This window comes from Notolepis coatsorum, assembly GCF_963971535.1.
Source record: "Notolepis coatsorum genome assembly, chromosome: 1".
NCBI classification, from domain to species: Eukaryota; Metazoa; Chordata; class Actinopteri; order Aulopiformes; family Paralepididae; genus Notolepis; species Notolepis coatsorum.
The window spans coordinates 322,071,104-322,084,080 of record NC_140165.1 but is presented as its reverse complement, the minus strand read 5'-3'; the positions used below and the strand labels follow the sequence as shown (position 1 = coordinate 322,084,080).

General features: G+C 42.2%; 1 protein-coding gene across 2 annotated transcripts in view; it reads left to right on the top strand.

The window, feature by feature from the left end:
• The first annotated feature begins 836 nt into the window (after positions 1-836).
• Positions 837-12,977, top strand: part of LOC311245409 (porphobilinogen deaminase-like) — a 36,100-nt gene continuing 23,959 nt past the window's right edge. The window contains exons 1-5 of one of the 2 annotated variants that reach the window (XM_084335253.1): positions 837-989; positions 7,195-7,248; positions 9,154-9,226; positions 9,383-9,432; positions 12,380-12,435. In XM_084335253.1, coding sequence (XP_084191379.1) covers positions 966-989; positions 7,195-7,248; positions 9,154-9,226; positions 9,383-9,432; positions 12,380-12,435 — 257 coding nt within the window. In that variant the 5' untranslated portion in view covers positions 837-965. Of the gene's footprint in view, positions 990-5,600; positions 6,006-7,194; positions 7,249-9,153; positions 9,227-9,382; positions 9,433-12,379; positions 12,436-12,977 lie in introns of those variants that run through there. The other variant, XM_084335252.1, reaches the window with a different exon arrangement.

Genomic DNA, 12,977 nt, shown 5'->3' with positions numbered 1-12,977 from the left:
CCAATGTACCCAACCCCCCCCCCACCCAACCTCCTCCAATGTACAGTTTCTACGTCAAATGTATATACTCCCTTTTCTTGACTCCTTCTTTATCACAAACAGTACTGTATTTGCAAATCTGGTATGTCATAAATGTATAGATGTAGCAGTACTGACTATCTGTATGTCATATATGTGATTGATTGATTGATTGAAAACTTTATTAACAGATTGCAGAATGGGTACAATACAGTACAGCTCAATACACACAATTGTTAAGGGGATGCAGACCAGAGAAAGACTTTCGTCTTGTTTACATCAGGGTCCCCCATTTTCAATTCATCAGGAAATGTCCTGATGAATTGAAAATGGGGGACCCTGATGTAAACAAGACGAAAGTATTTCTCTGGTCTGCATCCCCTTAACAATTGTGTGTATTGAGCTGTACTGTATTGTACCCATTCTGCAATCTGTTAATAAAGTTTTCAATCAATCAATCAATCAATAAAATGTTGCAATATCTGTGGGAACCCTGGAGGGAGGGGGGGCGAAAATATAAAATGTGCCATTCAATGTGTACTGTATTCCACTGTACGTTCCTTCCTTTGACGACTAATAAATAAATGTATAAAAAAAAAGTTGTTCCAGTCACTGGCAGCAGCAGCCGAGCCCCCCCCCCCCCCCACGAGCTCTGTGTAACGCGGAAGTGCAGACTGAATGAAGCCCCCGCCCTCCTCACGAGCTCCGTGTAACGCGGAAGTGCAGCCCTGAATGAAGTCCCCCGCCCTCCTCACGAGCTCCGTGTAACGCGGAAGTGGTCCTCGAGACGGTCCATTGACGTCAGAAGGTCAGCAGAGGTGTGTGTAGCGAAGGCGCGTTCTGTGACGATTTCCAAGGAATGAACGTCAACACTAAGTAGCTTCTGTGCTAAAGACGACCCGCCCCTGACGAGCACAGTGTGTGCAGCGCGTCGCAGCGGCCCTCAGATGTCGGGGGGAGCGAGTTCCCAGGTAGGACATTATTATTTATTATTATTATTATTACAGAGATGTGGAGCCATGATGCAGGAGCCGCCATTACACCCGGCACGCAGAGCGCGCTGATTGGCTGAGCGGCGCGCATGTCCCGCCCCTCCTGTCTTGCCATTGGACAGTACGCCTAGCATGTAGCGTCTGACCTGTCAACAACAAAAAAAATACAAGCCAACTGGAGGAATAAGTTAAAAAGCCTCCAGTCTGTTTGACCACATGATAGAACACGAATGTGTGGAGGTAAGAACTTCTAGATTTGGTTATTGTACTACCTTGTTTTATCTTTCATATATGAAACGGGAGTTTCTGTTGGCTAAACTAACTCGCCAAGCTAACGTAAAGCTAATGTGCTGTATTGGAGCCGCGCATGCTAGTGCAGTGAATGAATGAATGAATGAATGAATGAATGAATGAATGAATGAATGAAAACTTTATTTAACAGATTGCAGAATGGGTACAATACAGTACGGCTCAATACATACAATTGTTAAGGGGATGCAGACCTGAGAAAGACGTTTGTCTTGTTTCCATCAGGGTCCCCCATTTTCAATTCATATAGACATATATGACATACATGACATACAGATAGTCAGTACTGCTACATCTATACATTTATGACATACCAGATTTGCAAATACAGTACTGTTTGTGATACAGAAGGAGTCAAGAAAAGGGAGTATATACATTTGACGTAGAAACTGTACATTGGAGGAGGTTGGGTGGGGGGGGTTGGGTACATTGGGATATTGACAACCATACTGGGTAATTTACATTGGAGGTGGTTGGGGGGGCGGGGGGCACACTGTATAAACAAGTAACACTGTACATTGAGGGGGGGGGGGAGGAGACACTGTACAAACAAACACAATTGTACATTGAACTATTGACAAAACCATACTAGGTAAATGACTGTACATTGGAGGGGGTTGGGTTAGGATATTTACAGGGGCCAGTGTTGAATTGCAGTCTCCCGTAGGTGTCCCTTTAGAGAGGTTTTGAAAGTGGGTAGTGATCCACATTCCTTTACAGCTTTGGGTAGGGCGTTCCACATTGATGTGGCATAATTGCGAAACGTGTTTAGTCCCTTATTTGAGCCGAATCTGGGTTTAACATGATTTGTGGAGCTCCCTCTGGTGTTGTGATCGTGGTATTCACTGACCTTTGGGAAGTATTTTGACATGTACATGGGTACCTTGGTCGTGTAGTGTATCTTGTAGACCAGGCCCATTGCAAGTTGTTGTACTCTGTCGTCTACTCTAAGCCATCCTAGGTTGTCAAAGTGGGCAGGGGTGAGGTGGGTTCTAGGATTCAGGTCAAGCAGTAGTCTGACCAGTTTGTTTTGAGATGTTTGTAATTTTGTTTTTAGCGCCTTTGAGGTGCTTTGGTACCATGAGGTGCAAGCATAATCGTAGTACCCTTGAATGAGTGCTCCTGAGTCTTCAGGGTATTCTTGTTTACCAGAGAGGAGATCCGGTACAAGAATCGAATTCGTTGGTTGACTTTTTTTATTACATTGGATGCCATTTTGTCACAGGAAAGATTTGCCTCTAGGATGGAACCTAGGTATGTAATTTCATCTTTCCTTGTGACAATATTGTCACCCACTGTAACCGAGAAGCCGTCGGTCTTGCTGAGTTTGTTATTGAGTTGGACTCTGTTTTACCCAGGTGTAATGATAGTTTGTTATCAGCGAGCCAGGTGCAGATTCTGCCGAGTTCCGAGCTGAGGGTTTTTTCAACCTGTAACTTGTTCTTGTCAGAGACCAGCAAGGCTGAGTCGTCTGCGAACAGGAACAAGTTGCAGTCACAAGCTGACGACATGTCATTTGCATAAATTAGGAACAGTAGCGGTCCTAGTATGCTTCCTTGTGGAACACCACAGCTTACTGTGAGGGGGGGATAGGGTACCGTTTACCTCCACCATCTGTTCCCTCCCCTCAAGGTAGGATTGCATCCAGCTCACCGATAGACTATCAAAACCAATTGCTTTTAGCTTGTCAATCAGAATGGAGTGATTAACAGTTTCGAAGGCCTTTTGTAGGTCCAGCATGACCATGCCGCAGTATTTGCCCGCGTCCACCTCTTGTTTGATGTGGTCGTTCAAATAGAGAAGGCATATGTCAGTGGTGGAATGGGATGTTCTGAAGCCAGATTGGAATTTGTAGATTAGATTTTTCTTTTCGCTAGGTACTTTTCGACCTGTTCGTAGACAATTTTTTCCATGACTTTCGAGATGGAGGTAAGAATAGAAACAGGGCGGTAGTTGCCTGGGTCTAATTTACTGCCCTTTTTGTGCAGAGGGGTCACTCTCTCAATTTTGAAGTCCTTGGGGACGTGTCCCTGTTTTATGGAGAGGTTTATTATATGTGTGATGACTAGGGTTGCCCCCCGGACCCCGGTTCTAAACGGGAACCGGTACTAAATTAGAAAAAACATAAGCTCCGCCGTTATCGGTACTGCTATCGATACTCTAGAAATTATTATTACTATGAGTTTTTTTCCAAGGAATTTAAACCTTGCGAACTATCTCTCCTCTCTCTGTCTCTGCACGAGAAGCGAGCCGCAGCGAGCCATTATTACTCACACAACTTTTCTTGCCATTGCTATGTCTACTATACATTTTCGGTTTCTTGTTCGAATGCATTTATTTCTATAGACCAGTGGTGCCCAACCAGTCGGCCGTGATCGACCGGTAGATCAATGACATGCAATATAATTGATGCGAGCAATGTTAGCTGCTAACTAGTAATACATAGGCTAACCTAACTAGCGTTAGCTAACTAGTGTTAGCTTAGCGTTAGCCGCTAACCCTGGAAAACGCTCAAAGCGGACTCCACGACACCAGTTCCATTCGTGAGAAAAGGGGGTGGGTTATATTGACAAGGCTTGACAACAGAGGTTCAAATATAACTTCATATTTATTGGTTATTTGTTTCTTTATATCAGCATCCAGTGTCCACCACTGTGTGTTAAACTCTTCCTGTGTTGACGTTCGAGTGTGACATCATCGCCTACGGCAAGCTTACACGCTCAAAACGCAAACCGTAAACAGAAACCGGAGCGCACCAAGACACACAGCCTCTACTAATAACATGGAGTATTGAACCGTTTTTAACAGCTGGGTATTGGCTATTGGGTGGGACCTTCTGATTTAAGAACTTTCTAAATAAAATAGAAAGTCCCAAAATAGTTAATTTATCTGACTGCTTGTATTAATTGATAAAAAAGTAGCCATGTGCAGTAATATAGTTATATAAAAGAATAATAAAGCAATGTCGATTCTGTTATTAATAATTTTTTATAAATTTTTTGCTAAATAAAAAAGAACCGATAAGAGTATCGATAAAGTACCGAACCGTTAAGCAGTATCGATAAGAGTAGTAGTATCGATAAAATCCTAACGATAACCATCCCTAGTGATGATTGGGGTGATGGCGGCTGCTGAGTCTCTGAGGAATTTGGAGGGGATGTTGTCATGGCCAGTGGCCTTGTTAGGTTGGAGGGCGCTCAGTTTTTTGAGTACCTCATCTGTTGTTACCATTTCCAGTTTGAAGTAGTCTTTGTGGACCCCTAGGTTCTTGTAGTATGCTACTATGTGTTCTACCCCATAATGCCCTGAGTGGGAGGGTAGTTTGTTTACCAGTGTTGTGGCTATGTTTGTGAAGAAAATGTTTAAGTAATTGGCTACATCCAGCTTGTCTGTGATGAGCGTGTTGTCCGTCTTTATGTTTATGTTTGAGAATCTGGTTTTAAGTTTTTTACTGCAGCCTAGTTGATTATTGAGTAAATTGATTAATCTGATTAAATTAGTCTTTTTCTTTTATTAAATCAACTTTCTTTAATGAATATAACTCATCAGTTTCATCAACATAAATAATCCAATAAGGGCACGGTTGGTCTGAAAGTGATGGTGACTTCTTATAATATTATAATATTGGTGTAGCCATTGGTTTAAACAGATGGAAAAAAAGATAAAAATAAAAACAATTTTTTAATTAAACATTCGAATGTTGATTTAGAATTCGAACGTCAACATTATGTTCGAAGCATTCGGTACAGCCCTAGCTTTTAACATGAGGTTTGACAAGGGTGGTCAGTTTAGATGTTTATACCTTTCACTGAATATCATTTCAGCGGGGGGGGGGGGGGGGTGAGAGTGAATCAACGAATGATTAGGTCTATGTGGCACGAGGGTCAGATGCAGACCTTTCCCACCATCACTGACTTGGATTGGAGTTACATTATCCAGGATCTTGAGTTTCAGAGTTGTCTGGTTTATATTATTACCCACAGAGTCTCCTTATTTCAGCACCCCCCGCCCAGCCACACCTCTCGCTACAGACTGAGCAGCACCACTCCCTGCCTTCAGCAACGGACAACAGTGAGTTGGCAGCCTTATCTCCTGAAAGCAGATATATAACGGGGTGGAGCTCCGGGGAGGGATGTCTGGTTAAAAAGGCTACTGTTCACTTATCTATAGGCTACACGACCTCCGCTCGGCTCACACACAGGGGCAGAGCAGTGGACACGGAGCTCACACACAGGGGCAGAGCAGTGGACACGGAGCTCACACACAGGGGCAGAGCAGTGGACACGGAGCTCACACACAGGGGCAGAGCAGTGGACACGGAGCTCACACACAGGGGCAGAGCAGGCCGTCACAGTGGACACAGAGCTCACACACAGGGGCAGAGCAGTGGACACGGAGCTCACACACAGGGGCAGAGCAGGCCGTCACAGTGGACACGGAGCTCACACACAGGGGCAGAGCAGGCCGTCACAGTGGACACGGAGCTCACACACAGGGGCAGAGCAGGCCGTCACAGTGGACACGGAGCTCACACACAGGGGCAGAGCAGGCCGTCACAGTGGACACGGAGCTCACACACAGGGGCAGAGCAGGCCGTCACAGTGGACACGGAGCTCACGCCGGCAGCACACAGCTTCAGGACGCGGCTGGAGGGGAAGCATGGAAGGAACTTACAAGTACATTCGGGTGAGAAGAGCCGGAGAAGAAAACCATTCGGCCCCTTTTTCTCACTTCAGCAGGTCTTTGTGAAGCGGTGCTGCAGGTGGTAGTGTGACGCGCTGTGTGTGTGTGGAGGGACTGGGGGCCACTGTGTGTGTGGAGGGACTGGGGGCCACAGTCTGTCTGCTGTGTGTGTGGAGGGACTGGGGGCCACTGTGTGTGTGGAGGGACTGGGGGCCACTGTGTGTGTGGAGGGACTGGGGGCCACAGTCTGTCTGCTGTGTGTGTGGAGGGACTGGGGGCCACTGTGTGTGTGGAGGGACTGGGGGCTGTCTGCTGTGTGTGTGGAGGGACTGGGGGCCACAGTCTGTCTGCTGTGTGTGTGGAGGGACTGGGGGCCACTGTGTGTGTGGAGGGACTGGGGGCTGTCTGCTGTGTGTGTGGAGGGACTGGGGGCCACAGTCTGTCTGCTGTGTGTGTGGAGGGACTGGGGGCCACAGTTCGTCTGCTGTGTGTGTGGAGGGACTGGGGGCCACAGTCTGTCTGCTGTGTGCTGTGTGTGGAGGGACTGGGGGCCACAAGCCTCCAGCACACGTCTGTCTGTCTGCTGTGTGTGTGTGGAGGGACTGGGGGCCACCAGCCTCCAGCACACGTCTGTCTGTCTGCTGTGTGTGTGTGGAGGGACTGGGGGCCACAGTCTGTCTGCTGTGTGTGTGTGGAGGGACTGGGGGCCACCAGCCTCCAGGACACGTCTGTCTGTCTGTCTGTCTGCTGTGTGTGGAGGGACTGGAGGCCACAAGCCTCCAGGACACGTCTGTCTGTCTGTCTGCTGTGTGTGGAGGGACTGGGGGCCACAAGCCTCCAGCACACGTCTGTCTGTCTGCTGTGTGTGGAGGGACTGGGGGCCACAAGCCTCCAGCACACGTCTGTCTGTCTGCTGTGTGTGGAGGGACTGGGGGCCACAAGCCTCCAGCACACGTCTGTCTGTCTGCTGTGTGTGGAGGGACTGGGGGCCACAAGCCTCCAGGACACGTCTGTCTGTCTGTCTGTCTGCTGTGTGTGGAGGGACTGGGGGCCACAAGCCTCCAGCACACGTCTGTCTGTCTGCTGTGTGTGGAGGGACTGGGGGCCACAAGCCTCCAGGACACGTCTGTCTGTCTGAAACTGTGTCCGTGAAGAAGACCGCTCTGATGCTCTTCCTCTTGTTTCCCTACAGGATGGCGACGGCAAAGTTAGTCGGGTCATTCGGATTGGAACCCGCAAGAGCCAGGTGCAGTAACACTAACTAACAAGAGCCAGGTGCAGTAACACTAACTAACAAGAGCCAGGTGCAGTAACACTAACTAACAAGAGCCAGGTGCAGTAACACTAACTAACAAGAGCCAGGTGCAGTAACACTAACTAACAAGAGCCAGGTGCAGTAACACTAACTAACAAGAGCCAGGTGCAGTAACACTAACTAACAAGAGCCAGGTGCAGTAACACTAACTAACAAGAGCCAGGTGCAGTAACACTAACTAACAAGAGCCAGGTGCAGTAACACTAACTAACAAGAGCCAGGTGCAGTAACACTAACTAACAAGAGCCAGGTGCAGTAACACTAACTAACAAGAGCCAGGTGCAGTAACACTAACTAACAAGAGCCAGGTGCAGTAACACTAACTAACAAGAGCCAGGTGCAGTAACACTAACTAACAAGAGCCAGGTGCAGTAACACTAACTAACAAGAGCCAGGTGCAGTAACACTAACTAACAAGAGCCAGGTGCAGTAACACTAACTAACAAGAGCCAGGTGCAGTAACACTAACTAACAAGAGCCAGGTGCAGTAACACTAACTAACAAGAGCCAGGTGCAGTAACACTAACTAACAAGAGCCAGGTGCAGTAACACTCAGCGTGACGTCACTAGAACAGAGAACACGTTTCTCTTCATTCATTCATTCATTGTTCTTTACTGAGTGTTCCAACTTCCATAGTAATTTTCATTCATTCATTCATTCATTCATTCATTCATTCATTCATTCATTCATTCATTCATTCGTTCATTCATCCAAACCTGTATAAGATAAAGCAGTCGGGGTTGAGGGTTATTATAGCTTCACAGCGACTTAGCGGATGGTTGTTGGTTTAGAGATGAAAGTACTGACGAAGAGGAAGGAGATTTAGAGTCTAGACTCGTTCCGCAGCCATTTGCCGTTTTGTGGAAGAGCGGTACATTCACACCTGTGCTGTTTCCCCCCAGCTGGCCTGCATCCAGACGGGTTAGGGTTATTATTATTATTAACTTACTGTTTCCCCCCAGCTGGCCTGCATCCAGACGGGTTAGGGTTATTATTATTAACTTACTGTTTCCCCCCAGCTGGCCTGCATCCAGACGGGTTAGGGTTATTATTATTATTAACTTACTGTTTCCCCCCAGCTGGCCTGCATCCAGACGGGTTAGGGTTATTATTATTAACTTACTGTTTCCCCCCAGCTGGCCTGCATCCAGACGGGTTAGGGTTATTATTATTATTAACTTACTGTTTCCCCCCAGCTGGCCTGCATCCAGACGGGTTAGGGTTATTATTATTAACTTACTGTTTCCCCCCAGCTGGCCTGCATCCAGACGGGTTAGGGTTATTATTATTATTAACTTACTGTTTCCCCCCAGCTGGCCTGCATCCAGACGGGTTAGGGTTATTATTATTAACTTACTGTTTCCCCCCAGCTGGCCTGCATCCAGACGGGTTAGGGTTATTATTATTATTAACTTACTGTTTCCCCCCAGCTGGCCTGCATCCAGACGGGTTAGGGTTATTATTATTATTAACTTACTGTTTCCCCCCAGCTGGCCTGCATCCAGACGGGTTAGGGTTATTATTATTAACTTACTGTTTCCCCCCAGCTGGCCTGCATCCAGACGGGTTAGGGTTATTATTATTATTAACTTACTGTTTCCCCCCAGCTGGCCTGCATCCAGACGGGTTAGGGTTATTATTATTAACTTACTGTTTCCCCCCAGCTGGCCTGCATCCAGACGGGTTAGGGTTATTATTATTAACTTACTGTTTCCCCCCAGCTGGCCTGCATCCAGACGGGTTAGGGTTATTATTATTAACTTACTGTTTCCCCCCAGCTGGCCTGCATCCAGACGGGTTAGGGTTATTATTATTAACTTACTGTTTCCCCCCAGCTGGCCTGCATCCAGACGGACAGCGTCGCCGCCCAGCTGAGAGAACTGTACCCCGATGTCCACTTGGAGATAAGTGAGGATCCCACTGTCTTTGTTTATATATATATATATATATACACATAATCTAGTGACAATAAAACGACTAGATTTCTTTGAACTGCATAAATTGACAAAAAGAATATGATGGTGTAATTAACTAATATTACTGTTTGTTTTACTTTTGTTTCAGTTGGCATGACAACTCTGGGAGACCAAATCCTTGACAAAGCTTTATCGAAGGTGAACCTCTTTGTATATTAATATATACCTGTACCCAGTATATTACTAATATATACCTGTATATTAATATATACCTGTACCCAGTATATTAATATATACCTGTACCCAGTATACTAATATATACCTGTATATTAATATTAGTGCTGTCAGGCGATTAAAAAAATTAATATAATTAATTACAGGATTTGTAATTAATTAATCTAATTAATCGCATTTTAATCGCATTACCATTTTATGCCTCATATTCTATATTCTATAATCATATTTCAAATAGCATGTGTCCGGATGGCAGAATTCAGTACTGTATCTACAAAACCTTCTGTTTAATCATCTTCCATCTATTAATTTGCTTAGATTTTTCAGGTCTGGTCAATTTGAGCATGGTGTTATTCACAGTCAAAGATAAAAAAAATGTATTGATATTCTCATTTGGTTCATTACAATTTACTCAAAATAAAATGTTCATTCAATCAATCACCGCGCAGATTGATTGATTGAATGAAAATGTTATTAACAGATTGCAGAATGGGTACAATACAGTACGGCTCAATACACACAATTGTTAAGGGAATGCAGACCAGAGAAAGACTTTCGTCTTGTTTACATCAGGGTCCCCCATTTTCAATTCATAATGAATTGTAAGTAAGGGTGCAACTTGCACCGTGCAATCCATTCTTTGTGGATCTAGCCCACAGTATTTCTGACACTGGGAATACATTCCCTGAGATTCATAGATGTCCCTAGAATCAGATACCAAGAACATGCAAATGGACCATATTAAAAAAATCTGTAAATGTGTATTCTGCTTATGGAATGAATGAGATACAAAAAAAATATTATAAAAAAAAAAAAAAAAACGTTTTTTTGTAATGAATTTTGAGTTAATTTTCATAACGCGATTATTTGCTGTGTAATTAATTAATCTAATTAACGCGATAAACTGACAGCCCTAATTAATATATACCTGTACCCAGTATACTAATATATACCTGTATATTAATATATACCTGTACCCAGTATATTACTAATATATACCTGTATATTAATATATACCTGTACCCAGTATATTACTAATATATACCTGTATATTAATATATACCTGTACCCAGTATACTAATATATACCTGTATATTAATATATACCTGTACCCAGTATACTAATATATACCTGTATATTAATATATACCTGTACCAAGTATACTAATATATACCTGTATATTAATATATACCTGTACCCAGTATACTAATATATACCTGTATATTAATATATACCTGTATTCAGTATACTAATATATACCTGTATATTAATATATACCTGTATTCAGTATACTAATATATACCTGTATATTAATATATACCTGTACCCAGTATACTAATATATACCTGTATATTAATATATACCTGTATTCAGTATACTAATATATACCTGTATATTAATATATACCTGTATTCAGTATACTAATATATACCTGTATATTAATATATACCTGTACCCAGTATACTAATATATACCTGTATATTAATATATACCTGTATTCAGTATACTAATATATACCTGTATATTAATATATACCTGTATTCAGTATACTAATGTATACCTGTATATTAATATATACCTGTATTCAGTATACTAATATATACCTGTATATTAATATATACCTGTATTCAGTATACTAATATATACCTGTATATTAATATATACCTGTACCCAGTATACTAATATATACCTGTATATTAATATATACCTGTACCCAGTATACTAATATATACCTGTATATTAATATATACCTGTACCCAGTATACTAATACATACCTGTATATTAATATATACCTGTACCCAGTATACTAATATATACCTGTATATTAATATATACCTGTACCCAGTATATTACTAATATATACCTGTATATTAATATATACCTGTACCCAGTATACTAATATATACCTGTATATTAATATATACCTGTACCCAGTATACTAATATATACCTGTATATTAATATATACCTGTATTCAGTATACTAATATATACCTGTATATTAATATATACCTGTACCCAGTATACTAATATATACCTGTATATTATATACCTGTACCAAGTATACTAATATATACCTGTATATTAATATATACCTGTACCCAGTATACTAATATATACCTGTATATTAATATATACCTGTACCCAGTATACTAATATATACCTGTATATTATATACCTGTACCAAGTATACTAATATATACCTGTATATTAATATATACCTGTACCCAGTATACTAATATATACCTGTATATTAATATATACCTGTACCCAGTATACTAATATATACCTGTATATTAATATATACCTGTACCCAGTATATTACTAATATATACCTGTATATTAATATATACCTGTACCCAGTATACTAATATATACCTGTATATTAATATATACCTGTACCCAGTATACTAATATATACCTGTATATTAATATATACCTGTACCCAGTATATTACTAATATATACCTGTATATTAATATATACCTGTACCCAGTATATTACTAATATATACCTGTATATTAATATATACCTGTACCCAGTATACTAATATATACCTGTATATTAATATATACCTGTACCCAGTATACTAATATATACCTGTATATTAATATATACCTGTACCCAGTATACTAATATATACCTGTATATTAATATATACCTGTACCAAGTATACTAATATATACCTGTATATTAATATATATCTGTACCCAATACCCAGTATACTAATATAGAAACAATCCCAGAAATGACTTGTGAAAGGATTTATTCTATCTGTAAACTTGTGTGTGTGTGTGTGTGTGTGTGTGTGTGTGTGTGTGTGTGTGTGTGTGTGTGTGTGTGTGTGTGTGTGTGTGTGTGTGTGTGTGTGTGTGTGTGTGTGTGTGTGTGTGTGCGTGTGTGTGTGTGTAGATTGGAGAGAAGAGTCTATTCACCAAGGAGCTGGAGAACGCTCTGGAGAAGAACGAGTAAGTGGTCATAGTGTGTGTGTGTGGTCATAGTGTGTGTGTGTGGTCATAGTGTGTGTGTGTGTGGTCATAGTGTGTGTGTGTGGTCATAGTGTGTGTGTGTGGTCATAGTGTGTGTGTGTGGTCATAGTGTGTGTGTGTGTGTAAGTGGTCAGACTGTGTGTGTATAAGTGGTCATAGTGTGTGTGTGGTCAGACCGACACCACAGTGGCTTCACGTCATTGTCTTCACCCCCCCCCCCCCCCCCCCTTCTACACTCTGAGCGAGGCAGTGATATCCCCCCCCCCTCTACACTCTGAGCTAGGGCTGGGAGATATGGCCTAAAAATAAAATCCCTGATTATTTTTTTTTTTAGATTTACGATTTTAATCGATTTTCTTCTCTTGAGACGAAAAACATTGTTTTTATTTGACACAAAAAAAGTATCAAACCAAGATGAATGTCCCTATTGGGATTAATAAAGTGCAAATCTAACTTTCACCAAACATCACTTTTTGTAAAATAAAAGGTGACTCTTAAAAAAAAAAAAAAATTATATATAT